Source organism: Oncorhynchus mykiss, chromosome 21 (genome assembly GCF_013265735.2).
Source record: "Oncorhynchus mykiss isolate Arlee chromosome 21, USDA_OmykA_1.1, whole genome shotgun sequence".
In the NCBI taxonomy this organism is placed as follows: domain Eukaryota; kingdom Metazoa; phylum Chordata; class Actinopteri; order Salmoniformes; family Salmonidae; genus Oncorhynchus; species Oncorhynchus mykiss.
The window spans coordinates 53,208,957-53,236,566 of NC_048585.1; the positions used below are offsets into that span (position 1 = coordinate 53,208,957).

A 27,610-nucleotide genomic window follows, 5' to 3' on the forward strand; every position below is an offset into this window, starting at 1 on the left:
CAGAGCAGATCTAAACCAGGCCAGAACTTGTCCGTGTAGACCAATCTGGGTTTCCAATCTCTCCAAAAGAATGTGGTGATCGATGGTATCAAAAGCAGCCCTAAGGTCTAGGAGCACGAGGACAGATGCAGAGCCTCAGTCTGACGCCATTGAAAGGTAATTTACCACCTTCCCAAGTGCAGTCTCAGTGCTATGATTGCGTCTAAAACCAGACTGAAGCATTTCATATACATTGTTTGTCTTCAGAAAGCTGCGCAACAGTTTTTACTAAAAAAAATTGAGAGGAATGGAAGATTCGATACAGGCCGATAGTTTTTTATATTTTCTGGGTCAAGGTTTGGCTTTTTCAAGAAAAAGTGAGTTTGGTACACATCCGGTGGATAGAGAGCTGTTTATTATGTTCAACATAGGAGGGCCAAGCACAGGAAGCAGCTCTTTCAGTAGTTTAGTTGGAATAGGGTCTAGTATGCAGCTTGAAGGTTTAGAGGCCATGATTATTTTCATCATTGTGTCAAGAGATATAGTACTAAAACACTTGAGTGTCTCCCTTGATTCAAGGTCCTGGCAGAGTTGTGCAGACTCAGGACAACTGAGCTTTTGAGGAATACGCAGATTTAAAGAGGAGTCCGTAATTTGCTTTCTAATGATCATGATAAATTCATCAACTTCTTTGAGGAAAATATTACTGCTAAAGTGAAAGCCATCCTCTCTTGGGGAATGCTGCTTTTTAGTTAGCTTTGCGACAGTATCAAAAATAAGTTTCGGATTGTTCTTATTTTCCTCAATTAAGTTGGAAAAATAGGATGATCGAGCAGCAGTGAGGGCTCTTCGATACTGCACGGTACTGTCTTTCCAAGCTAGTCGGAAGACTTCCAGTTTGGTGTGGCGCCATTTTTGTTCCAATTTTCTGGAAGCTTGCTTCAGAGCTCTGGTATTTTCTGTATACCAGGGAGCTAGTTTCTTATGACAAATGTTTTTAGGGGTGCAACTGCAGCTAGGGTATTGCGCAAGGTTAAATTGAATTCCTCAGTTAGGTGGTTAACTGATTTTTGTTCTCTGACATCCTTGGGTAGGCAGAGGGAGTCTGGAAGGGCATCAAGGAATCTTTGGGTTGTCTGAGAATTTATAGCACGACTTTTGATGCTCCTTGGTTGGGGTCTGAGCAGATTATTTGTTGCAATTGCAAACGTAATGAAATGGTGGGCCGATAGTGCAGGATTATGAGGAAAAACATTAAGATCCACAACATTTATTCCATGGGACAAAACTAGGTCCAGAGACATGTTGGACAAACCCCACTGAGTCAATGATGGCTCTGAAAGCCTTTTGGAGTGGGTCTGTGGACTTTTCCATGTGAATATTAAAATCATTAAAAATGTGAATATTATCTGCTATGACTACAAGATCCGATAGGAATTCAGGGAACTCATTGAGGAACGCTGTATATGGCCCAGGAGGCCTGTAAACAGTAGCTATAAAAGTGACTGAGTAGGCTGCATAGATTTCATGACTAGAAGCTCAAAAGACGAAAACGTCTGGGTTTTTTTGTGAATTGAAATTTGCTATCGTAAATGTTAGCAGCACCTCCGCCTTTGCGGGATGCACGGGGGATATGGTCACTAGTGTAACCAGGAGGTGAGGCCTCATTTAACAGTAAATTCATCAGGCTTAAGCCATGTTTCAGTCAGGCCAATCACATCAAGATTATGATCAGTGATAAATTCATTGACTATAACTGCCTTTGAAGTAAGGGATCTAACATTAAGTAGCCCTATTTTGAGATGTGAGGTATCACGATCTCTTTCAGTAATGGCAGGAATGGAGGAGGTCTTTATCCTAGTGAGATTGCTAAGGCGAACACCGTCATGTTTAGTTTTGCCCAACCTAGGTCGAGGCACAGACTAGGTCTCAATGGGGAAAGCTGAGCTGACTACACTGACTGTGCTAGTGGCAGACTCCACTAAGCTGGCAGGCTGGCTAACAGCCTACTGCCTGGCCTGCACCCTATTTCATTGTGGAGCTAGAGGAGTTAGAGCCCTGTCTATGTTGTTAGAAGATGAGAGCACCCCTCCAGCTAGGATGGAGTCCGTCACTCCTCAACAGGCCAGGCTTGGTCCTGTTTGTGGGTGAGTCCCAGAAAGAGGACCAATTATCTACAAATTCTATCTTTTGGGGAGGGGCAGAAAACAGTTTTCAACCAGCGATTGAGTTGTGAGACTCTGCCGTAAGAGCTCATCACTCCCCCTAACTGGGAGGGGGCCAGAGACAATTTCTCGATCCGACACATCTTTCTAGCTGATTTCACCTCGGAAGCTATGTTGCGCTTGGTGACCTCTGACTGTTTCATTCTAACATCGTTGGTGCCTACATGGATACCAATATCTCTATACTCTCTACACTCGCCAGTTTTAGCCTTAGCCAGCACCATCTTCAGATTAGCCTTAACGTCGGTAGCCCTGCCCCCTGGTAAACAGTATATGATCGCTGGATGATTCGTTTTAAGCCTGACTGAAACATAATACTAATACTGTGGGTAATGGAGTCGCCAATGACTAGGGTTTTCAATTTGTCAGAGCTAATGGTGGGAAGCTTCGGCGTCTCAGACCCCGTAACGGGAGGAGTAGAGACAAGAGAAGGCTCGGCCTATTGACCCCCATTTCAATAAAAAAAATATATACAGAAATAACAAAACACGCCGAAAAGCTGTTGTGTTGTTCAATCTACATGTGTCCACGTCAAAAATCCCATCCTGCTGTTCAATGTGGGAGAGTGGGAAATGTGGGTATGTGGTGTCCAAGTAGGTTACGAGTAGCTATGCTAACATTTAATCACAGGTAAGACAATTAACTTGTTTAGTACGGGCCATTTGTAACTCCACTCACTACTTGTAGCTGTATTGTTTTTCTATTGTTGGTCTTGGATAGCTTGATGTTCCGGTCCGTAGCTAGCACTCACTCGGTCAAGTGGCTGCTTGCATCGTTATGAAAAGGGGCATGGGGGAATCCCCGAGCTGACAAGGTAAAAATCTGTCGTTCTGCCCCTAAACAAGGCAGTTAACCCACTGTTCATAGGCCGTGACTGTAAATAAGAATTTGAACTGACTTGCCTCGTTAAATTAAAAACAAGAACATTTAGTTTTAAAGTTTTTGCTGTGAGCCAATGTTTAGGTAAACAAACGCTGTGGGCAGGGTCGCGATGTTCTATCTCATACCAAGCATTATCAACTCATATAAAGAGTCAATTAATATAAATAATTGCATGTTAATTACCATGCCTTTGTGACATGAAACCATACAAAATGATACACAACCCCAAGATGATAAAAAAATACATAATTGTTTGGTGGTTCAAACCTTCAAACTGGTTGTCTGCCTCTCTGCCCAAACCCCCCACCTACCACCCCCCACCTCCACCCCCTGTAACAGATGGCTGGTTCTTGACCTGCAGACCAAAGAGGTGATCTCAGACTACACCGATGGGAATGAACAGCTGTCCGTCATGAGATATTCACCAGGTCAGAGGTTAAGCTCCTTTCCTCAGTGTCTCAGAATGGATCGAATTTTAACCATGATTCAGTAATATGTACTCACTTGGCACTATGATGGGTCTCTATTATTTATTTTTAAAATTATTGCCTTTATTTGGAACCTGCCTTTTGTTTTCATTTTCCCTTTCAGACGGTAGTTTTTTGGCCGTGGGTTCCCATGACAACTTCATCTACGTCTACAACGTCACCGAGTGTGGACGGCGCTACTCCCGCTACGGAAAGTGCAATGTAAGTTGCAGTATATTCTGGGGTGTTGGGGATGGTTGTGGATTATTTATGTAATGAATGAGTGGTTCATTGTGGGGTACAGTAGGGCTCAGGACACATTTGTCATGGTGTTTAGGTGTCGTGTCAATTTTTTTATGTCTTGTTATTTTTAGGGTCACTCCAGCTTCATCACTCACCTTGATTGGTCCAAAGATGGGAAGTACATTATGTCCAATTCGGGCGACTACGAAATCCTTTACTGTGAGTGACTGTGAAAATGTCTACATTTCCATGTCTCATTTGAACATGTGTATATTTGTATAGTATAATATGTCTTATTTTCCTTAGTTATCCTAATGACTATTGGTCTTCTCAAACAGGGGACGTTGCTGGAGGGTGCAAACTGTTGAGGAACCGCTATGAGAGCAAAGACCGAGAATGGGCGTCCTACACCTGCGTACTGGGCTTCCACGTCATGGGTGAGAGTGACAAAGTGATCACCCTGTTGCGGGAGAACTTTCCTGCAATGCGGGACATTTTAAAACTTGTAGTGTATTTTAGGTTTAAAAAGGCTTCTGAAGTTTTTAATTTACACTTAGACATGTCAGACTTTTATTTTCCCTTATGAAAAATGTATCAACACCTAAAAAAATGTCCATTAATTATAATCCACATAATAATTCATATTTCTTGTTGCTGCAGGATAATTTTCCTGCTGTAGAAAACTGGCTCAAATTAAGATCCTACATCTGTATTTCAAAGCTCTCAGCATCACACAACCCCTTAGCAGTGACTGAGTATTCAACCTGTATTGTGTGTTATTTTCTGTCCGTCCCATAGGTGTGTGGTTGGAAGGTTCAGACGGTACAGACATCAACGCCCTCTGTCGCTCCCACAGTGAGAGGGTGGTAGCGGTGGCTGATGACTTCTGCAAAGTCCACCTCTTCCAGTATCCCTGCCCAAAACCCAAGGTCAGGGATAACACAGCTCCACATTTACAATTGATTTCCCTTATTTTTACACCTTGCACCAAAACGTTCACCGCATATCAACTGTCTTCTTTTACCCATCAGGCCCCAAACCACAGTTATGAGGGCCACGGCAGTCATGTGACCAATGTGCGCTTCACCCACTGTGACAGTCACTTGCTCTCTATGGGTGGCAAGGACACCTGTATCCTCCAGTGGGAGGTCAAGAGAGCAGGAACATCAGATGGTGGAGACCGCACACACTCTGCATCCATCACCAGTTCCCCAGAACCTTAAAGGAGGGAAAGAGACATTAAGAGTAAATCTAATCACATTTTATTGGTCACATGCGCCAAGTACAACAGGTGAAGAAGACCTTACCGTGAAAAGCTTACATACATACCAGTTCTAACAAAATAGTTAAGAAAATATTTACTAAATAAACTAAAGTAAAAAATGTAAAAGCAACACAATAAAATAACAATAACGAGGCTATATACATGGTAAGTTGATGTCAATGGGCGGGGGTACAGCTTAGTCATGTAGGTAGGGGTAAAAACAGAGTGAGAGAGGCAGAAGGGAGAGACATTTTTACAGAGTGGGGAGTAACGTAGACAGGGAGGGAACTGGCTGGCCCTTGTATATCAGTACAAAAGTTGTAAGGTCAGCCAAGGACCTGTGGCGTATTGTTTCATTGGATTCTTACAGTACAGAAGGATTTGGATTCCATAGGATTCTCTTTTCAAGCATGATGAAGTTTGTTTTTACAGATATTAGCCCCACATGATGAAATGGAAACGTTAGTACATCTGGGCACAATCTACTTCTCAAATTAAGTGAAATTCCTAGTCTGACATTTGAAAAAGGTCAAGCTTTCGAATCAACTGCCTGTTTGACTGCCATCATCAACTGACGACAAAGGGATCAATTGTTGAGAACATTCCAAAATATCCCATTTTGTTTACATGTTTGTTTACCATACAAGCATACCGTAGTGGTGTTTTATGGTTGTCTTGTCAGAAAAGTAATATCATACATATTTTGCTTTATTGCTATCTAGGAATATTGACCTCTTGTGCTTCAAACTTTTGCATTTTGCTAGACTGTGACAATCTTTCAAGTGCATTTACTCATTAGTTTCAACTGCAATATCTCCTGTATTAGACAAATTCATTCATGTTTACCTTATTGTAGTACACTTTTAGATTTGATATTTTCTGTGTTTATTTAAAAGTACTTTTGAATGTGTCATCGTTTCCTATGTCTGTAGATATTTCTATCAATAAACAATTACAAAAAACTATGCTTATGAATTCCTAGCATCTTTCTTTCTAAACGTATTCAAGCATTTCCAGTGGGTTGGTCTTGTACTCAAATTATTTATACATCATTGGTTGTTCTGTAAATTCTAATAACTGTATGCTATCGAAATGCTCGCTAGAGGGCAGTGTTGTTCAAATAAGGGCCATGTTGACTTGTCATTCTGCTACAGCTACTGTAGGAAGTACTATATCTGAGTCTAGACTCTGGAAGTGGTGGAAGGCTGTATACGTGTCTCGTCAATGTGTTAATCTGCATACTCAATGCTCAACATGTCATCAGATGATCTGCCTTCAGTATTACTTTAGTTATAGCTATTGGGTTATAAACCATGTTGGTTACATTTTTGCTATTTTATTAACTTAATCAGTGGTTCTTTGTTTAATGGTGATAGTTGGAGCAACTATTATGAATTGTGTGTTGCCGGAGTTTTCCGATTCTAAACGACGTTATTTTCCGAAGATGACGTTTTCGAACGGGAGGGGGGACAGTGTGTGTGTGGTGTGTGTGTGTGTGAACTGAGCAGAGGTGAAGAAGAGGAGGATGAAGCTGGGAACGGAGGATGGGAGGAAGAGTGGAATAAGCGACAGGCTAGCTATCAAGGGCTGTGTATGCATGCCTGCAAGTGTGAATGCGTGAGTGAGGAAGAGGGAGGTGGTTATCGGACTGAAACAAAGACGCATTTTGGAACCCCGAAACATTAACGGAAACTTTAAACTTTTACCAGCCAGAGCTTGGCAACTGTGCCGGGTCCCGGCTTTGTTTCGAGGCAGGGGAGGTTTACAATAAATGTAGGGATAAAATAGCCCCAGATCGAATTTTTTTTACGCAAGAGGGGAATCCCTTGGATAGTGTTTGTTGGGGGTAACGAGAGAATGGCGGCCAACATGTACCGAGTGGGAGGTAAGTCTCTTTTTTTTTTTTTTTTGAGACCTCTCAGCGTGATTGTTAGCTAGCTATGCTAGGGTAGTTAGCTAGCTGATTTGCATTTGCTAGCTAGCGAGTGATAGTTATTTCCGCGAAGGCTGGCTAACTAACAGGCTAACGCTACCCAGCTAACTTGTTAGCAGGACATGTCAAATTAGAACGCGTTCCTTGGCTATTGGTAGCGTGAACTAGTTTAGCTTATAGTTTAGCTTGATTTAGTTGACTGTAAGACTTTAATCAACTTGCAGTGTAACGTTAGCTGGTATAGTTAAGTTTATATAACTAGCCATTTTAACGCTAGTTGAAACCAACAAGTTAACTTGAGTATGATAAAGTTACTCAAACATGTTTGTTTTACTTAGCCAGGTAACGTTAGCATACTCGACTGCAAGCGTTAGGTACCATCTGTCACTTGGTTTAGCTAGATCGCTAACGTCAACTTACAGCTAGCTAGCAAGTTAGCTTGCTGGCTCTGTAGGTAGTTAGCGTATGCTACCAATCATAGCTATAATCAATTGTCGTACTAAGTGGGAAGCAGCTGTATTGTTCAGAAGATAATCCCAAACTTCAATCTGTTCTGCAATTTATACTCATCGTTAACATGTAGCTACATTGTTTACATAGGTTACAATATGGTGCATTTAGCAAGCTAACAATACTCACGTCTGTATGTTAAACGCCGGTAAACGTGTGATAGCTAGGTCGCAAGCTGGCCATAGCTAAACCGTCTGGATTCCTCTTCAACCCACAGGGTCGACAGCTTTATTTTACCATTAACATTGCAATTTAATGAGATTATATTATTGGTGGTGGGAAAGATTATCAACATCAGTGGACTTGACTTGGTGCGACGTTGATTGTTCTTAATGTTTTGGTTGATGAACAGCCACTGACTGAACCAGTGAAATATATAGCCATGATGATGCACACTGATACATTCTTGCTATTTTATCGTTGTATAAGGTCCCACAAGAGCGTCTGTTTTTAGGTCACGGTGATTAAACGGTGCAGTGTCAGAGGAGATGCTACCTTGTTTCTGTGCATAATACAATGTAGTCAAGCTCTTGTGCAAAATAGCCCCACAGAAAGCATTGGGCCAAACATCATTGATATGATTACTACTAGTAGATGACGTGTTGCAGTACATTAATTATGATAATGAATGCCTTATTTTACAGGCAACAGTATATATGGATATAACCCCTGACTGTCTGAAAGCCACATGACAGCAAGGTATTGTTTTGGTTACAGCATTATGCATTTATTTAGTCTCTACGAACATGGCAATTACAGTATGGTATTTTAACCTTTTAAACCCCCTCACCTCAGTTATCTTGGCCTTGAGACTGTGCCTGAGATGGCACTGCTCTGCAGATGGTTGTGTCTTCCGGCCTGTCGGTTGATAATGCCTGCCTGCTTATAGTCCCCCACATCAGTAACTTCACAACACTGCCTCCCAGCACCTCAGAGCGCGACAAAATACTTGTGCACCGTCGACCTACTGGAGGGAATCTTCCCCGCGAGCTCGAACAAAGAGTCAACCATTAAGTCTGTTGTGATGTTCATGCCAATTTTCTTGCTCCAGTCAAGGTGGTCACAAAGACCCGTGCCTAGCAGAATGTCTACCCATTTGGGCAGCTCTGGGCCAGCGTCTCAGTAGGAGTGCTAATCTAGGATCAGATCTCCACTGTCCATTTAATCTTATTCAGGCTAAACTGATCCTAAGACAGCACTCCTACTTAGAGATGTGTTCTGAATAAGGGCCTTTGTTTGGTATGTGTCTAAATAAAACCTGTTGTTTATGGTGAATTTCAAAGCAAAACCAAAGTGTTGCGAGTTCTGTTATCTTCCCAAACAGTAGTGACAGTACAGTGGACGCTGTCACAGCTACTAACTGTTGCTGCTTCTCCGTGGTGAAGCTTTTACTTTTGACGTGTCACTCTTGACATTATGCGTGTGGAAATTAAATGTGGGTGGGAATTAAATTGAGCCCTAATGATTCATTGGGATATGAGGGCTGCCTGTTGTATTTGCTCAGTGAGGCGGTTAGTCCCGAGGGTCCCACATTTCATAATTTTAAATGTTTATCTGCACCTCATCTGAAAAAGTATAGTCTAGTGGATTTAGGCCTACTACTATATTCAAAACAGTCCTTTACCTCACAGAGAACCATGTCACTCTTCTCATGAATAGCTTTTACTTGCCTCCATTAGCTGAATTGAATGGCTTGGTCTAGGGCTATGCCCTGTTTTATAGCCAGAGGAGCCTATCGACAGGCCGGGTACAAGTCCTGTTGATATAAAGCGCATGGAATGAATCAATGGAGCAGTGTTTTGTATGTAGCAATAGACCCACTAGTAGGGCTGTGATAGTCATGGAAATTTGGATGTCAGTAATCGGCCAGCCAAATGACCGTGGTTCACAACTGTTTGAATAACAAAAAAATGACTATCATTTTTAGGGATGCACGACATATCGGTTAACATATCGGAATCTGACGATATTAGTTAAAAATGCCAACATCGGTATCGGCCCGATGTCAAAGCTACCGTGCATACCTAATATAATGTAGGTACAGGACGTAACGACTCCACATAAAGTTTGGCGCTACACGTGCAACACAACATTCCTAACCTAGCCCACAATGCCTGCTGTGTAGATAGAGCAATCAACAAGTCAAGCAGTCATTTGAAAGAGTAACAAAACTTTAGCGAGACAACTCAAAGACAAAAATCCATTAAAGCCAAGATAATGGAATTCATTGGCCTTGACAATCAACCGTTCTCTGTCGTGGGTGATGTTGGCTTTCGCCGACTGGTCGAGCACCGGTACACACTACGAAGTGTGCTATTTTTCAGATGTTGCCCTTACACAGTAATAGCGTCACTGCTATTACCTTCACAACATACATACTATGGAATGCCATTTGGGTCTTTGCGTGTTAAAAAAGTAGTATTGTCAAAGCTGTACAAAAATGTCAGCAAACACCGGCCACGGACGATGTGTTTACAATACCGCTTTGGTAATAAAGCGTCATTTGTTCGACCGCAGCATAGCTAGCACCAATACAACCAGCCTGAAAATAATGACCAGTAAAAACTGCACTCATTATTTCATTAATTTCATTATTCTTAGCAATGATTTAGGAATCCTTGTAAGTATTAGCTAGGTTGCCACTTGTTGTTCGCCTATTAAAATTGAACTTCAGTAAATTAAAATAAATAGCAACCCTGTTGCCCAAAGCTAACATTATAAGCAGCCAGCTAGCTTCATCTGGCTAATGAGGCTAGACCGGACCGGGCTATGTGTTGTGAAGCTAGCCACAATAAGAATTAGGCACAATAGTGGAATTTGCGGTTTGCCTTCAAAATAAGTGTCATTGACAGGGATGCAAATGAATACAAATAGTATAATTATGCCATACTTTTATTTTGAACCCAAAGTCCGCTATTGTCGCTAATCCTTATTGTGGCTAGCTTCACGTAGATAGGTCCGACCACCATTAATCAAATAACCCTAATTTCTAAAACAGTTCTTATTTTAGATGACAGCTAGCTAACTGTATAGCTAACTATAGCTACTCAAACAGATTGTCATTTTGCTATGTTTTTGGGGAAGAACTACATTGTTTGTATCCATGAGCTTGCTTGCTTTTTTTGAATGACCAGCACTGTAGGTGTACGAGACAACTTTACCAGCATCATAGCATACATATCGATGAATCGTTGTGACATGTGAAACGCGAGTGAATGTGTAATAACTACGTAAAAAATGTATGAATGCGTTAAATTATTATTTGATGTGCAGTCATATTCAGGTCCTGATTGGTCAACAAGCTTGTTTGACACGTCAAATAGTGTTATATTTTTTGACACGCAAAGAACCAAACGGTGTTCCATAGAAATCCTGGTTGAGAATGAAACGACAGAACAAAGGAACAATGAAACAGCACAGCAAGTATGTGAAATAAATAGGTTTTGATTATATTTGACTGGTAATGAGGACATATTTAAATGCCAACAAAATAACTTGTTGGTGTGTGTGTCACCTTTATTTAACTAGGTAAGTCGGTTTAGAACACATTCTTATTCACAGTGACGACCCGGACGACGCTGGGCCAATTGTGCACCGCACTATGGGACTCTCAATCACGGCCGGATGTGATACACCCTGGATTCGAACCAGGGACTGTAGTGACACCTCTTGCACTGAGATGTCGTGCTTTAGACTGCTGTGTGTGTGTTAACTATTTAACTGTACCAGAATGCTTAAAAGGCCACAATTGTTAAATATCGGTTATCGGTATGAGTTTTTTTTTTTTTGTCAAGGAAAATATTGGATATTGGTATCGGCCAAAAATGTAATATTGGTGCATCACTAATTATTTTAAAACATGCATTTTCTCCTTACCTTCTCTCCCTACTGCATCTGCTGCCATAGAAAGATAATAAACAGGCTTCCCTATTCCAGTCAATGATGGCATAATGTGTGGACTGGACGCCATTGAGAGTGTACCCAGAGGCTCAAAGCAGGAAGTAAAAGCAGGAAGTGTACCCATCAATATGTGCTGTGATTTGTTGATTAAACTCAACTGACATTACAAAAAATACATTCCACTGCGTGAGTCACATCAGTTAACAATACGTCATACCATGCAGCCATTGTGACTGTACCCATGAGTTTACCAGTCATTGCCAACTGCACGAATGCCCGGCTGTCCCGTCTTCAGTAAGCTGTTAGGTCCCCACACAAATACATGTTTTTATTCTTCAAATAACTATTGGTGATACTGATATTTTTTATATACATTTCTAGATACTGATATCTTTATATAAATTCCGAAAAAATTAACATCACAGACATTTGGTTAGTGCTGACAAAGTATCTGAGCTGAGGTTGTCTTCTCAGACTGTGTTCCCCATTCCTCTTCAAAAAAAAAACTCCCTGGGCCATTGATCCGGGAGGCACCGCTTCAGCCTAATGTCTCTCACTGATTCAGGCAGGCAAGGAGCCCCCATAGCAGAAAGAGGGAGGACACGGGGCAAGACAGAGAGCCTAGAACATGGATGAGTGTGGAGAAAGAGTGATAAATTGTTGAAGGGAAAGAAAATAGGGGACCTCTTCCTCTTAAGTGTTGAGACAGTCAGCATAGGACTTCTCCCTGTAGTAGTGTGAGAAATGTGCTCCCACTCCACCCCTCCCCCCCCTTTATTGAATGGGTATGATGCATTTAACTGATAATGCCCAAGAAGCCTGTGTTTGGAGGATATATTTTGGCACGGGTATTGTTAGGCCTGAAACGAAGGGCCGGCAAACAGTGCCAATATATCCTCCAAACACCGGTTTCGAGGGCATTATCACCTTTATACAACGGGTTACCAACATATTCAAATAATGATTGAAATATTTTTATTGAAAACATTATTTTGATGGATTTATGCATACTATTTCTCTGCGTGTGTGGTTCCCACAGTGAAGCATGGAGGAGGAGGTGTGGCGGTGCTTTGCTGGTGACACTGTCTGTGATATATTTAGAATTCAATGCACACCTAACCAGCATGGCTACCACAGCTTTCTACAGTGATACGCCATCCCATCTGGTTTGTGTTTAGTCCCACTATCGTTTGTTTTTTAACAGACTGTTAGAAAAGCACTCCAGGTGAAGCTGGTTGAGAGAGAGCCAAGTGTGCAAAGCTGTCATCAAGGCAAAGGGTGGCTACTTTGAAGAATCTAAAATATATTTGATTTGTTTAACACTTTTTTTGGTTACTACATGATTCCATATGTGTTATGTCATAGTTTTGATGTCTTATTCTACAATGTAGAAAATAGTACAAATAAAGAAACCCTGGAATGAGTAGGTGTGTCCAAACTTTTGACAGGTACTGTGTGTGTGTGTGTGTGTGTAAACGCATTTTGTTATAACATAACACCTGAATAACGAATTAACAAATAACTTTATTTGGGCCCATTTTGTAATTTGTAGCCTTTCCAAATGTGGGTTATTGTTTTTATAGCCTTATTTTTTGGAACAACACATATGCTCAATAGGCTGGTTTGTTTTATATACATTTAGAAAGGCTACAAATTACAAAATGGGCCCAAATAAAGTCAACCAAATAGCCTTTGTACGAAATTAACCAAATAAATGAGTGCAAGTAAGTATTTCAAGGCGCACTTAACAGAATATTTTAGCCTAGGTCTGAGCTACATTTCCTTCGAAATAAGACGCATCTGTGAAAAGGTTGCGAAAATTCAACAAATAACTGCAATGAAGAACAATTCGGCCTATTTTCCTTTTCGTTATATCTTACCTAAAAGGTTTCTGGCAAGGAACACAAGCATGTTCACCTTTTCTGGCTTTAATAGACTGTGGAGTGTGGTAACAATCAGTAACCTATTGCCTGTTGCACTGAAAACACAATAAGACGGAAGACTTGTTGCACAGATGCAGAGGTAGACCTATTTGCGGGCGACGTTGGCCCAGAGAGCAAAGTGACCCTCATTCGCTCTCCACCATGAGTGGGTCATCAGATCCACCGATGACATATTCGAGTAGGTAGAATGTGAGCTCTGCGCTGGCCCACTCTGTGACAGGTTTACTCCGCTCTCCCAAGTCGACCGCCCAGGGATGTCTTCTATGGTGAACATAGTCTCAGTGGAAATGGTCAGAAATCACAATTTGAAAGGGTTTCGTATCACACAGGAGGCCAACGATGTGTGGTTACAAATCACCATTCAAAGGTGTCGGGTACAACATTACCATGTGATTTGGTTTATATTTGTTTATTTGCACACAAGAAAATATGGTTTCCACATTGTACGCCAATGATTATACTTAGGGTGGTTTGTGCACAGGGTCGTCACTAGTTGCCACAGACATAAACCCCGCCTATTTCTTCAATTCTTCTCTAATTAAAATCTGCTTTTAAACCTCACCCTAACCTCCACCCTAACCACATTTCTAACCTCATGTCTAACCTTAAATTAAATATATATTTCCCCCTCATTCATTTTCTCGATATAGCCAGATTGTTTACTGCGTTGCTCGGTAACTATGCGCTTCCCAAGCCCTGGAATTAAAAAAAAAAACTATATCAACGATGTTTGGACAGGTCGAAGGGAGGATGTGTCATTCCAGACATTGCCCAACCCTAGTATGTCATCACCAGTTATCATATATTTGCTTGTGTTTTGTAGATGTGTTGAACAGGGCTTTTGATTAGTCAGGACAGTCATTTAGCTGAGAGATATGGTACAGGCCCAGTGGTCTTTGCTGTGACCTGCAAATGACCCCTAAAACACGGGTAGGTTTCCCTTCCACTCCACTGCTAGAATCAAAATATTGGCCACATGGGGCAAAATATCATGCGTCATGGCATATAACTGGCGAGGAAGCCGTTATGGTGGGTTAAGGTTTGATATTGTAACCTAGACCTTGGTTGTAGGCTAGGCCTATAATAGTGCAGGTATACAGCAAACCTATTTTTGTGTTGTCTTGGAAGTGATTGGAAATGAGTAACATTCTACCTACTATGGTTAATTCATTATCACTTCAGCAACTCTGGAATAACCGACTACTCTTCCTTGGTCAAACATTGGTTAGCCTAGTATTTAAATCAAATCAAATTTTATTGGTCACATACACATGGTTAGCAGATGTTAATGTGAGTGTAGCGAAATGCTTGTGCTTCTAGTTCCGACCGTGCAGTAATATCTAACAAGTAATCTAACAATTTCACAACAACTACCTTATACACACAAGTGTAAAGGAATGAATAAGAATATGTACATATAAATATATGGATGAGCGATGGCCGAACGGCATAGGCAAGATGCAGTAGATGGTTTAGAGTACAGTATATACATACCCTACATTACTCATCTCGTATGTAAACATTATATAAAGTGGCATTTAGGCTGTGCCATTTGAAAATAAACCCATCCTAGCCAGTGTGAAGGCCGACTAGTAGCTATAATCTTTAGGTAGCTTGTGTCCGCTGAGGAATTTAGCCAGGCCTCTGATATTCCGTGTTCGTCAAATCAAAGTTAATTTGTCACGTGCACCCTACAACAGGTGTAGGTAGACCTTACAGTGAAATGCTTACTTACAGGCCCTTACCAACAGTGCAATTTTTAAGTAAAAAATAGGTATTAGGTGAACAATGGATAAGTACGGAAAAGACAGTGAATAATAACAGTAGTGAGGCTATGTACAGGCACTGGTTAGTGCCGTTGACCCTGGATAAACTATCATTGGGCTGTGTGAAAGAGATGCAGGCCCACCGTCTCTGTAGGTAAAGGCTTAGAGCTTAGGTCATTGAATGAAAGTCTCATTTTTAGTCACTTTTTTTTAGTCACACCAGTGTCTTTTCATAATGTAGCTGTATTCTGAGAAGTGAGGGAATTAAATTCCTAGACCTCGCAAGCAAGCACCAACCATGTTATGAGGTAGCCTGGGATGTCCGAGTGGATATTACCTCACTTGTCTTTTGAAATGGAAGACACACAGACAGGACAGGACGTGTTGTGCAAAGCTATTTGCTCTCCCTACCCAGCACCAGTCGCCATTTTTGCTGGATTGATTTTGCCTGGCCAAAGCCAGCCTGCATGACGTCATTACTGTGGTGGGTAGTGGGTTCCCGTTTTAGTCATATTTAGTAATTGACTGTACAAGGACTCACAGTCCCAAACTCGTCACACAACAAGGGTTTTCCTTTGAACATGTTACAGTAACCGAAGAGGTCAAGTTCAAAGTCCCACACACTGAATTGACATGATACAGATTTGTATGATTTCTACTTTCTCTTTCCCTTTCAGATTACGTGTACTTTGAGAATTCCTCCAGCAACCCTTACCTGATCCGCAGAATAGAAGAGCTCAACAAGGTTGGTGGAATAATCGGTCCTTCACATCTAACCTCTGATTTGGTGCGTTTACATAAAAAAAATCTTGCTGACATTGACAACCCCTTTGTAAAGGTTATCATGTCTGACCTTCTAGCCAGTCTGTCTGTAACCCATTCATTCCCTGGGATGATGCTGGTGGTAACACACACACACACACACACAGACAGACAGTAGTGACAAGATGCTGGTGTAAGAGCCATTACATAACGTGGCTAGCTGTAGCAGTCGTGTAGCGGCGTATGGCACATGCTTGTTTCCCAGTCAAAGGATTAAGCTCATTTATGTAACACTCTTAAATTGAAGGGGTTGTGGCAAACACCACTATGAAAACTCAATCTAATGGAAGTAGATGAGAAGGGGAATAATCTACAGTTGAAGTCTGAAGTTTACATACACCTTTGCCAAATACGTTTAAACTCAGTTTTTCACAATTCCTGACATTTATTCCTAGTAAACATAACCTCTCTCAGGTCAGTTAGGATCACCACTTTATTTTAATAATATGAAATGTCAGAATAATAGTAGAGAGAATGATTTATTTCAGCTTTTATTTATTTCATCACATTCCCAGTGGGTCAGAAGTTTACATACACTCAATTAGTATTTGGTAGCATTGCCTTTAAATTGTTTAACTTGGGTCAAAGGTTTTGGGTAGCTTTCCTCAAGCGTCCCACAATAGGTTGGGTGAATTTTGGCCCATTCCTCCTGACAGAGCTGATGTAACGGAGTCAGGTTTGTAGGCTTCCTTGCTCGCACATGCTTTTTCAGTTCTACGGGATTGAGGTCAGGGCTTTGATGGCCACTCCAATACCTTAACTTTGTTGCCATTTTGCCACAACTTTGGAAGTATGCTTGGGGTCATTGTCCATTTGGAAGACCCATTTGCGACCAAGCTTTAACTTCCTGACTGATGTCTGGAGATGTTGCTTCAATACATCCACATAATTGTCCTTCCTCATAATGCCATCTATTTTGTGAAGTGCACCAGTCCCTCCTGCAGCAAAGCACCCCCACAACATGATGCTGCCACCCCGTGCTTCACGGTTGGGATGGTATTCTTCGGCTTGCAAGCCTCCCCCTTTTTCCTCGAAACATAACGATTGTCATTATGGCCAAACGGTACTATTTTTGTTTCATCAGAACAGAGGACATTTCTCCAAAAGGTATGATCTTTGTCCCCATGTGCAGTTGCAAACCGTAGTCTGGCTTTTTTATGGTGGTTTTGGAGTAGTGGCTTCTTCCCTGCTGAGCGGCTTTTCAGGATATGTCGATATAGGACTGATTTTACTGTGGATATAGATACTTTTGTACCGGTTCCCTCCAGCATCTTCACAAGGTCCTTTGGTGTTGTTCTGGGATTGATATGCACTTTCCGCACCAAAGTGTGTTCATCTCTAGGAGACAGAACGCGTCTCCTTCCTGAGCGGTATGACTGCTGCGTGGTCCCATGGTGTTTATACTTGCGTACTATTGTTTGTACAGATGAACGTGGTACCTTCAGGCATTTGGAAATGACTCCCAAGGATGAACCAGACTTGTGGAGGTCTACAATTATTTTTTTAAGTCTTGGCTGACTTCTTTTGATTTTCCCATTATGTCAAGCAAAGAGGTACTGAGCTTGAAGGTAGGCCTTGAAATACATCCACAGGTACACCTCCAATTGACTCAAATGATGTCAATTAGCCTATCAGAAGCTTCTAAAGCCATGACATCATTTTCTGGAATTTTCCACGCTGTTTAAAGGCACAGTCAACTTAGTGTATGTAAACTTCTGACTCACTGGAATTGTGATACGGTGAAATAATCTGTCTGTAAACAATTGTTGGAAAAATTACTTGTGTCATGCAGAAACCGACTTGCCAAAACTATAGTGTGTAAACAAGACATTTGTGTAGTGGTTGAAAAACGAGTTTTAATGACTCCAACCTAAGTGTATGTAAACTTCCGACTTCAACTGTTTATGTAAACGTCTGACTTCAAGTGTGTGTGTACAGTACCAGTCAAAAATGTGGACACCTACTCATTCACGTTTTTTTTTTTCATTTAAAAAAAATATTTTCTACATTGTAGAATAATAGTGGAGACAAACTATGAAATAACAACATGGAATCATGTAGTAACCCAACAAGTGTTGAAACAAATCAAAGTATATATATTTTATATTTTTCAAAGTTGCCAGCCTTTGCCCTGATGACAGCTTTGCAGAATGCTTTTCTAACAGTCTTGAAGGAGTTCCCACATATGCTGAGCACTTGTTGGCTGCTTTTCCTTCACTCTGCGGTCCAACACATCTCAATTGGGTTGAGGTCGGTTGATTGTGGAGGCCAGGTCATCTGATGCAGCACTCCGTCACTTCTTTGCAGCAGTTTGGCCATGAATGCCTGAATCACGTAGTCTCCTCTGAACAGTTGATGTTGAGATGTTACTTGAACTCTGTGAAGCAATTTCTGAGGCTGGTAACTAATTATCTTATCCTCTGCAGCAGAGGTAACTCTGGGTGGCGGTCCTCATGGGAGCCAGTTTCATCATAGTGCTTGATGGTTGTTGCAACTGTTCTTGAAATGTTTCGGATTGACTGACCTTAATGTCTTAAAGTAATGATGGACTGTTGTTTCTCTTTGCTTATTTGAGCTTTACTTGCCATAATATGGACCTAGTGCTATTTGGTAAAAGACCATCTTCTGTATACCACCCCTGCCTTGTCACAACACAACTGATTGGCTCAAACGCATTTAGAAGAACATCAATTCCACAAATTAACTTTGAAGAAGGCACACCTGTTAATTTAAATGCATTACAGGTGACTACCTCATGAAGCTGGTTGAGAGAATGAGAATGTGATTTTATTGCAATTTTTCCACACGTATTGCTCACTACGTTATATGTCTGCTGCAGAGAGACGAGAGCTTGAGATTTGTTTTGATCAGTCATGGAAATAGAAAGACAAATATTCAAGAAAGGCAATTTGGCAAGCTTTGGAAGTGCCGCCCAATAGTAATTGACCGCTCTTGTCACGTCTCTCTCAGACGGCCAATGGGAACGTGGAAGCCAAGGTGGTGTGTCTGTTTCGGAGGAGGGACATCTCGGGCAACCTCAACACTCTGGCCGACAGCAACGCAAGTGAGTACAACCGTCTTTCTACCTGTCTACTTCAGTCTCTCTCTTAGTCTGTCAGAACTCTGTTCCGTCACTGCTTTCTAAAACATACTGCTTGAGAGCGGGCTAACTCTTATCTCTATGCTAAACTAATGCTGTGTAGTCTATGCTCTCTGTAAAGTTATTGAAGAGCAATATTAGTCTAGACGAAACATCCTCTTTCATAAACCAGTTTAATATCTCCATCCAGGATATGAGTACTGTTTTGTGTTCCAATCAGATTGGCGTCTCCCTCTGCACTACCAGCAGGCAATTGGCTCTCTCTCTAAGTAGAGGGATGCTCCGGGTGCATCCCAAACGGTACCCTATTCCCTATGTAGTGCACTATTTTTGACCAGATCCTTATGGGTCTTTTAGTGTGCTACTTTTGACCCATCTATGGAATAGGGTACCGTTTGGAACACACCCTCAGTCTCCTTCTGAAGCACAACTGTGTGTGAGAGACTGTGCATAGTGCTGTTCCACTGAAGCTTTTAGTAGGAAGTGGATACTGATATAGGATTCATTTTCTATGGAGAAGGGAAATTTGTTTTTGTTTCTATCGTGAATCATACTGTACTTGTTTGTTGTAGTAGGACTAATAGTGCCTGGCTATTGGTTTGAGAGTCAGTGTTTAAATCACACACAGTCAAGGGTTTCTCACTGAAGTGACCTGGTGCAGAGAGGTGGCGATGAAGGGGTAGAGAGGAGGGATGGAGAGGTGGAGGTAGAGCGAAGCTGGTGCCGAGGTAGTTAGGTGACGCTAATGACACACCGATGACTGAGAGTTCTCCTTGGATTCTCTCTCTCTCACACACACACACACACATCTCTAACATGGTGGGCTGCATTCAGTGCTCCAGACAAGACACTCCGATCCACACTTCAAAATGGATGCATTATCCATCGACCAGGAATGCAAATTTATAGTAGTAAGTCACTCTGGATAAGAGCTTCTGCTGTGAAGTAAAACTTTGGTCCTGTCTGTGGCTGTTTAGTGACATTAGTCGGTCTAGTAGGAGGCAGGCATGGCCAGGAGGAGCAAGGTGGATGGGTGATCTCCTCTCCTGCCTCTCAGCCCTGGAGCTCTGCTAGCCGTGTGGTTATGTCACCGCGGTGTGTTGGCGTTATCTGGCCCTGTGGCCTGTGTGCTGTGGAGGTATTCCATCCACTCTCCCCTGGAGGTCAGCGGAAAAACAGACAGAGGGCCCTCAAACTGGCTGAAACCAGTCTATGAGCCTGGGAGAGAGGAGGAGGCTGAGGTTGTGTTCCAAATAAACGGCCACAACTGGTCCGGCGTGCCGACCGTGTCCAGTCTAGCCCCAGTCAACCTTCGAGAACTGGTCTGGCCTTGCTGCCTGGTCCGCTCTGGTCTGGCATGCTTTTGTACATACACCCGCTGTCGGTCGTTACGCTGCTCTACGTCTTCGGTCTCCCTCTCCTGCGTTTTGGCTCTGGCGCCCCAAAACAAAAGGCCTGTACTCCAGCCTCCCACTCGGCAGCACGAGCCACTGCTTTGGCACTGTCCTGTTATACAGGACCAGAGCTTCTTTCTCCTCTCCCACCAGACCCCCTCCTGCCCCCATCACCCCCTCTCATCTGAGTGCAGCCCCCTGCACCCCTCCCTCTCTGCCTATCCTCCGGCCCAGGCACGCTGCTCAGAACAAAAGGCCCTTGATGTGTCCCACAGGGCTGCGGCACGCAACGGGTTAACTCTGACTTGCCTTGTGTCTTTGTCAGGGAAGAGTGTATGTGAGAGACTGTGTGCAGGGAGAGGGAGAGAGAGCGCGTGCGCTGCTCTGCCCGTTTGTGTCCCTCCTGTCTCTGTGTGTGTGTGTGTACAGTATGCGTTTCTTTTTTACGTGTGTGTGTGTGTGTGTGGGGGTAGATAATGGGGGGGATGGGCGCCTCAGGTTTGGTGCACAGGGTTTCCCACTTAGTCTGGCAGGGACTCGCCGGACAAGGGAGGGGGGGATGGTGGAGGAGGGGGGGTTGAGGGATGGCAGGAGGGGTTAACAGAAAGGGGTGTGGTCTGAGGTCCCGTCCCCTCTCTCTACCACTGACAGGGTTTCCTTTTGCTGAGTGCAGGGGCGGAGTCCGTGGAGATCGAGAGATAGTCCTGCCCAGTGCTCTCTCCCCGCTCAATTCACCACCCCCGCCACCTCACACACATTACTGACTCACCCTCCTGAAATTTAGGAATGTACAATCTAGTAGTGTAACACAAGGTATAATACAGAACTGTCTTCCGTATGAGGAAAATGAATGTTTCTTTATCAGCATGGACTCATTTTAGCCTGCCAGATCATAAAGGCTATATGCAGTCATTTTTACATTGTAAGGGCATACTAGGTCAGTCCCTAGAATAGACAGGAATAGTTTGTCCTTCCGAGTAGGAAATGATGTTCATGGTCGTATTGGTTACACTTACGCAGTAGGGACGGTACAAGATAAAGTACCAAGGTATACAGTGCGTTCAGTATTCAGACCCCTTCCCTTTTTCCACATTTAGTTACGTTACAGCCTAATGCTAAAATGGATTCAATACATGTTTGTCCTCAGTCAACACAAAATACCCAATAATGACAAAGCGAAAAACAAGTTGTTTATTTTTTTATTTTTTTTGCAGATGTTTAAAAAAGAAATACACCTTATTTAAATAAGTATTCAGACCCTTTGTTATGAGACTCAAAATTGAGCTCAGGTGCCTCCTGTTTCCATTGATCATCCTTGAGATGTTCCTACAACTTGACTGGACATTGATTTGGAAAGGCATACACCCGTCTATATAAGGTCCCACAGTTGACAGTGCATGTCAGAGCAAAAACCAAGCCATGAGGTGGAAGGAAGGGTACCAAAACGTTTCTTCAGCATTGAAGGTCCCCAAGAACACAATGGCCTCCATTTTTAATTGAAAGAAGTTTGGAACCACCAAGACTCTTCCTAGACCTGGCCGCTAGGCCAAACTGATCAATCGGGGGAGAAGGGCCTTGTTCAGGTAGGTGACCAAAAACCCGATGACAGAGCTCCAGAAATACCTCTGTGGAGATGGGAGAACCTGCCATAAGGACAACCATCTCTGCAGCACTCCACCAATCAGGCCATTATGGTAGAGTGGCCAGACGGAAGCCACTCCTCAGGAAAAGGCACATGACAGCCCGCTTGGAGTTTGCCAAAAGGAACCTAAAGGACTCTGCCAGTGAGAAACAAGATTCTCTGGTCTCTTTGGCCTGGTTGTCAAGTGTCACGTCTGGAGGAAACCTGGCACCATCCCTATGGTGTAGCATGGTGGTGGCAGCATCATGCTGTGTGGATGTTTTTCAGCAGCAGGGACTGGGAGACTGGTCAGGATCGAGGCAAAGATAAACGGAGCAAAGTACATAGAGATCCTTGATGAAAACCTGCTCCAGAGCACTCAGGACCTCAGACTGGGGCGATGGTTCACCTTCCAACAGGACCACGACCCTAAGCACACAGCCAAGACAATGCAGGAGTGGCAAATCTCTGAATGTCCTTGAGTGTCCCAGCCAGAGCCTGGACTTGAACCCAATCGAACATCTCTGAAGAGACCTGAAAATAGCTGTCCAGCGATGCTCCCCAACCAACCTGACAGAGCTTGAGAGGATCTGCAGAGAAGAATAGGAAAAACTCTGAAAATACAGGTGTTCCAAGCTTGTAGCTTCATACTCAAGGCTGTAATTGCTACCAAAAGCTATTCGACAAGGTACTAGGGTCTGTAATGTGTCTGAATATTTATGTAAACGTCATATTTCAGTTGTTTTTTTAAATGAGTAAGTTAGCTAACATTTCTAAAAACCTGTTTTTGCTTTGTCCTAATGGGTTATTGTGTGTAGATTTAAAGTTTAAAAAAAAAAATTGAATCAATTTTAGAATAAGGCTCTAATGTAACAAAATGTGGGGGGGTCAAGGGGTGAAAAAGTCAAGGGGTCTGAATGCTTTCCATTTGCACTCTATATAAAGACAGACATTCTAGCATTTCCATATTTCTATGAAATGTGACCTATAATTAATTAAATGTAAGTGAAGTAGTTTTCCTTCCATAAAAATGGTAATTAAGTTTGTTAAAAGCAGATTTTCTGTGTTGGAATGGTGTGGGTGTACCCCTAATTGGGCATCTCATCCTCCTCAGGAGGATGACATCATCCTCTATGAGGAAATGGCGGCAATTTTTAATTTTTTTTTAAATGGTCTGCTTGAGATACAAATTTGAGGTGGAGTTTTTGAAGTGTGTCCACCCCACCCCATTTTTTCCCTCCAAATTATGCTTGGCCACAAATAGGAGTATAGGATGATTCAACATATGTCCCCGGAGGCAGCTGTTCGATCCTGTGTTCCGACACTTACTTTCTGAGCTTTATCCCTTTTACTATAATTCATCAAATGTTTATTTCTCAATACAACTTGAAAAAAATATATATATTTAAAAAATATATACAAAGAAAGGTAAAGCGGGATCTTCATAGCCACAATTAGCAATCAGTTGTGTTGATGTGAATTATTAGAGCCCATAGAATTGGAAAATGTGCTTTGTTGCTCATTTTTGTTTTTGTGTGTGTTTTCATAGGAGACTTTGAGGAGGAGTCCAAGCAGCCCACAGTGTCTGAACAGCAGAAACACCAGCTGAAACACAGAGAACTCTTCCTCTCTCGGCAGTTTGAGTCTTTACCAGCCACTCACATAAGGTAATCGAGAGAGAGAGCGTGTGTGTCCTGAGGCGTAGACTCACCACATAGCAGTAGCTGCAAACAAGAGTTCTGCCATTGAACCAGTTCAACCCTGACAGGATATAGTGTCATATGACAGGACTGATATGTCCAGTCCTGACTTCCATCATCAACTCATCCATGACCACTGGCTGCGTCCTCTCTGACTTTAAAATGGCCACAGTTGCGCCCCTTCTCAAGAAACCAACACTCGACCCCTCTGACGTCATAAACTACAGACTGGTATTCCTTTCTTTTCTCTCAAACACTTGAGCATGCTGTCTATGACCAACTCTCGCTATCTCTCTCAGAACGATATTCTTGACCCTAACCAGCTCTCTGTGTCACAGAGGCTCTCCTCACTGCCATAGCAACTCTCTCTCGCTTATGTTCCCATCCTACTGAGTTCTAGCCGATGCCTTCGACACGTGAACTATCGGATCTTCCTCCCCAGCCTCTCAGGCCGTTCCTACCAGGTGACGTGGAGAGGATCTGTGTCTGCACCACATGCTCTTACTACTGGTATCCCCCAGGGCTCAGTTCCAGGCCTTCTTCTCTTTCGACACCAAATCACTCGGCTCTGTCATATCTTCACTGGTCTCTACTGTCATCGCTATGCGAATGACAACTCAACTACTCCCCCCCCTTCTGACACCCAGGTCGGCCCACCACTTCAAGCTCAACATCAACAAGAATGAGCTGCTCGTCCTCCCAGGGAAGAGTCCTTAAGGTCCTTATCTCCCGTCTGGACTAGTGCAATTTGTTTTTGGCTGGGTTCGCCACTCGTGCCATCAAACCCCTGCAACTTGTCCTGAACACCGCAGCCCGCCTGGTGTTCTCCCATGTCACCCCACTCCTCCACCCCACTCCACTGGCTTCCAGTCGAAGCTCGTATCCACTACAAGACCATGGTATTGCCTACGGAGCAACTACCATGCCCCTCCCTACCTTTAAGCTATGCTCAAACCCTACACCTCAACCGGAGTACTCTGTTCTGCCACCTCTGGTCTTTTGGCCTTCCCACCAAAACGTATCTATGGCCTATTCATGACCATTAAGCCAGCAATGTGTTCAAACTGTCCCTTCGTAACATGAACCATCACAGTTCAGGCTCTTGATCTCAAAATAAGTTGAGGGGTTATAAGTGTAGAAATACTTGAATTGTGTCAAAGTTTTCTTCAATATTTATAACTTGTTCATTTACAGCATTTCCACAGACATGTATTTTGTTTGCCTTATTGGGGAAATATTACAGTAGTTAGGATTGGTGCAGGTCAGTTCAGATGAATAGTTTGCATGGTACCTTCTTGACCTCTGAATGCTCGTCCCCGGTCACCCCTCTCTCTCTCCCCAGGGGGAAATGTAACGTTACACTCCTCAACGAAACAGACGTCCTCGCCGGCTACCTGGAGAAAGAGGTGAGCTTCACTTTTTTTACAATGATGCAAACTGGACACTTAAGGACTTATTCCAAAATATTTGCAAATATATTTGTATTACTCTTTGCGCAAGGACTGTAAAACACAAGGAGAAATTAGTACTGTATGTACTGAAGCATTGAGTGAAAATCCGGGATGGGTAACTGATGCAACTCAATAGATCAGGGGTCGGCAACCTTTTTTGTGTAGATTGTCAATTCTACAATTTATTCTACCAATTCTAACGATCTGCGTGCCAGTAATGATTTGCATATTTGCATTACAACTAATTGTCTGTATTGAACATCTAATTGCCCAGAAACGGATGAATTCCTTAGCTCGCTAAACAGAGGCACTGTCCATTAGCACCACGGGCTTGATCCTGGAACACAGATTCTCCTGGTGAATGTGATAGTGACAATCTGATCTAAAATCAGCTCTGTGAATCCTTTGTTTCCCCACCATAGCGGGGCCATCGTCAGTTGTAATAGCCAATAGCTCTCTCTCCTAAAAATGACCTGCGATGGCTAATGCCACATATTTCCCTTGAGTAGTATAGTGCATGGGTTTTATACCTGCTCTGAGTCACAGTATCATGGAATGTCATTCACATCCACACTCATCAAGAGCCACACAGGTGCATCTTTTAACGCTACAGCTTGCTGCTCCTTTACATTTTCAACCATCTCAGTAACACGCCTTTTCAACAGTTCTGGCAGACACAAGCGTGCCTTTTATCTTTTAGATCATTGTCTTTGTTAGGCAATCCATCAAATAAAGTCTGCGAACTACAGAGGGAAGCCTCCTTGATATATTCCCCATTTAGTAAATGGTTTTCCATGTTTAGGAATGCACTGCTCAACTCTGTATCTCCCCTCTGTAGCTTGATTTTTGACTGCATGTAGATGTGTAAGCACACTGCTTTGCTTTTCATACCTGGACATGGCCCTCTTGATTCCTTCATTATTGTCCGCCTCACCCTGAAGTTTTTCTCATGTCTCGTTTCAAAATGACGCCCTACACTTGATGTCCGACAAACCAACGTTTTACGAGTCCACACTCCTTTGTCCAAGTGGCAATACATGAGTGGACATCTGCCGTATTTTCCTTTGGACATTTTGTGTCCTGAACGTTTTTAAATAACAAAAGAAGGCTTGCTAGCTGCTTGGCATGTGAAAACGAATCTCATCTTCAGTGTTGCCTTGGTTTTGAATTTGGCGGGAGAGGCGAGGTGGGTCGTCTTGCACAGAACTAATAATATGAAAATCTTGAAAGCCCATTGGCTAATCAGGGTTGACCTACCTTGGGAACTACAACATTGCAGTGAATCCCAATGTAATTTTGAAACCAATGCCTGCAATTTCAATTATTTTCTCCAGTTTATACCAAATAACCTATTGCCAAAAATAAGTGAGATAATAAACGTCAAACCAAGGCTTAGCACACCACGCAAAAAAATGTATTACACTTTTTTTATTTTTTGGGTGGGTGGATTGCCAAGCCTTGGCATGACGTTGCCGACCCCTACAATAGATATTAGCCAATATGCAAAGTAACACTTGTTAGGTAGCTAAGATAGGCTAAATATGACTAAACTGGAAAGTACATTTCCTGAAGAACGTTTGTGGGCTTGCTTCAGCTCAATAAAGATATTTGTGGCCACTCCATAGCCATTTAATCTTTTGATATAGTGTAAGAGCAAGTTATTTCAAAAGGCATAACAGGTGTTCACCATCCGGGGGGGGGGGGGGGGTTCAGTGCCTTGCACAACGGCATCAGATGGTACATGGGATCAGAGAGCAGTGCCCATACCACATTATGCATGCTTTTTCTATACGTGTATAGAGATGCCGGCTATTGTTGATCATGAAAATTTGGTTAGAAGTCATGGAAAAAGTAATGAAATTTGATCTTTCAAAATGTATATGAAACCTGGCTAGAGTAACTTCCCGAATGTATTTATTTTTAAATTAAAGTTAGCTGACATGGGCTAATTGAGTAACTGTCAGTGTCTGACAAAAGAGCAACTGTTGATGCGCACAACCGTATGTTTTGCTATTCTAACTCTCAACAGTAAGTTAAGAGTTATATTACTTAGTTTCTGAGTGGAAATTGGTTAGAAGGGGGGCTGTCTGCCAGTTGCCCATCCCCGATTTAAATTCTCTAACCCCATCCTTCCATCTGTTTTCTGTGCTCCAGGAGTGTTTCTTCTACTCGCTGGTGTTTGACCCGGTCCAGAAGACCCTGCTGGCGGACCAAGGAGAGATTCGGGTGGGCTCCAAGTACCAGGCCGAGATCCCCGACAAGTTAGCCGAAGGTCTGTGTCTGTCTGTGTGTAGAAGGGGGGGTGTTTGGGTGGCTGAACTCTGACCTTTTACACCGGCCTATCAGGTTGCATCCTATTATAGTGATCATAGTGCTGTCAGACTAAACCCACATTTAAGTTGTGCTCCAT

The 27,610-nt window shown here is 42.7% G+C and overlaps 2 protein-coding genes across 10 annotated transcripts in view; both read left to right on the forward strand.

Moving 5' to 3' along the window:
- Positions 1–6,027, forward strand: part of LOC110500717 (echinoderm microtubule-associated protein-like 3) — a 50,873-nt gene extending 44,846 nt beyond the window's left edge. For all 6 annotated transcript variants that reach the window (XM_036958161.1, XM_036958163.1, XM_036958162.1 and 3 more), the window contains 6 exons: positions 3,426–3,514; positions 3,678–3,775; positions 3,928–4,015; positions 4,135–4,233; positions 4,595–4,725; positions 4,828–6,027. In XM_036958161.1, the coding sequence (XP_036814056.1) occupies positions 3,426–3,514; positions 3,678–3,775; positions 3,928–4,015; positions 4,135–4,233; positions 4,595–4,725; positions 4,828–5,019 (697 nt within the window). In that variant the 3' untranslated portion in view covers positions 5,020–6,027. The remainder of the gene's footprint in view (positions 1–3,425; positions 3,515–3,677; positions 3,776–3,927; positions 4,016–4,134; positions 4,234–4,594; positions 4,726–4,827) is intronic.
- A 245-nt stretch (positions 6,028–6,272) lies between these two features.
- Positions 6,273–27,610, forward strand: part of LOC110500719 (metastasis-associated protein MTA2) — a 29,951-nt gene continuing 8,613 nt past the window's right edge. Inside the window, exons 1-6 of one of the 4 annotated variants that reach the window (XM_036958166.1) lie at positions 6,273–6,945; positions 15,790–15,857; positions 18,905–18,998; positions 23,599–23,716; positions 25,092–25,155; positions 27,355–27,472. In XM_036958166.1, coding sequence (XP_036814061.1) covers positions 6,918–6,945; positions 15,790–15,857; positions 18,905–18,998; positions 23,599–23,716; positions 25,092–25,155; positions 27,355–27,472 — 490 coding nt within the window. In that variant the 5' untranslated portion in view covers positions 6,273–6,917. The remainder of the gene's footprint in view (positions 6,946–15,789; positions 15,858–18,904; positions 18,999–23,598; positions 23,717–25,091; positions 25,156–27,354; positions 27,473–27,610) is intronic. The other 3 variants (XM_036958167.1, XM_021578243.2, XM_021578244.2) reach the window with 3 other exon arrangements.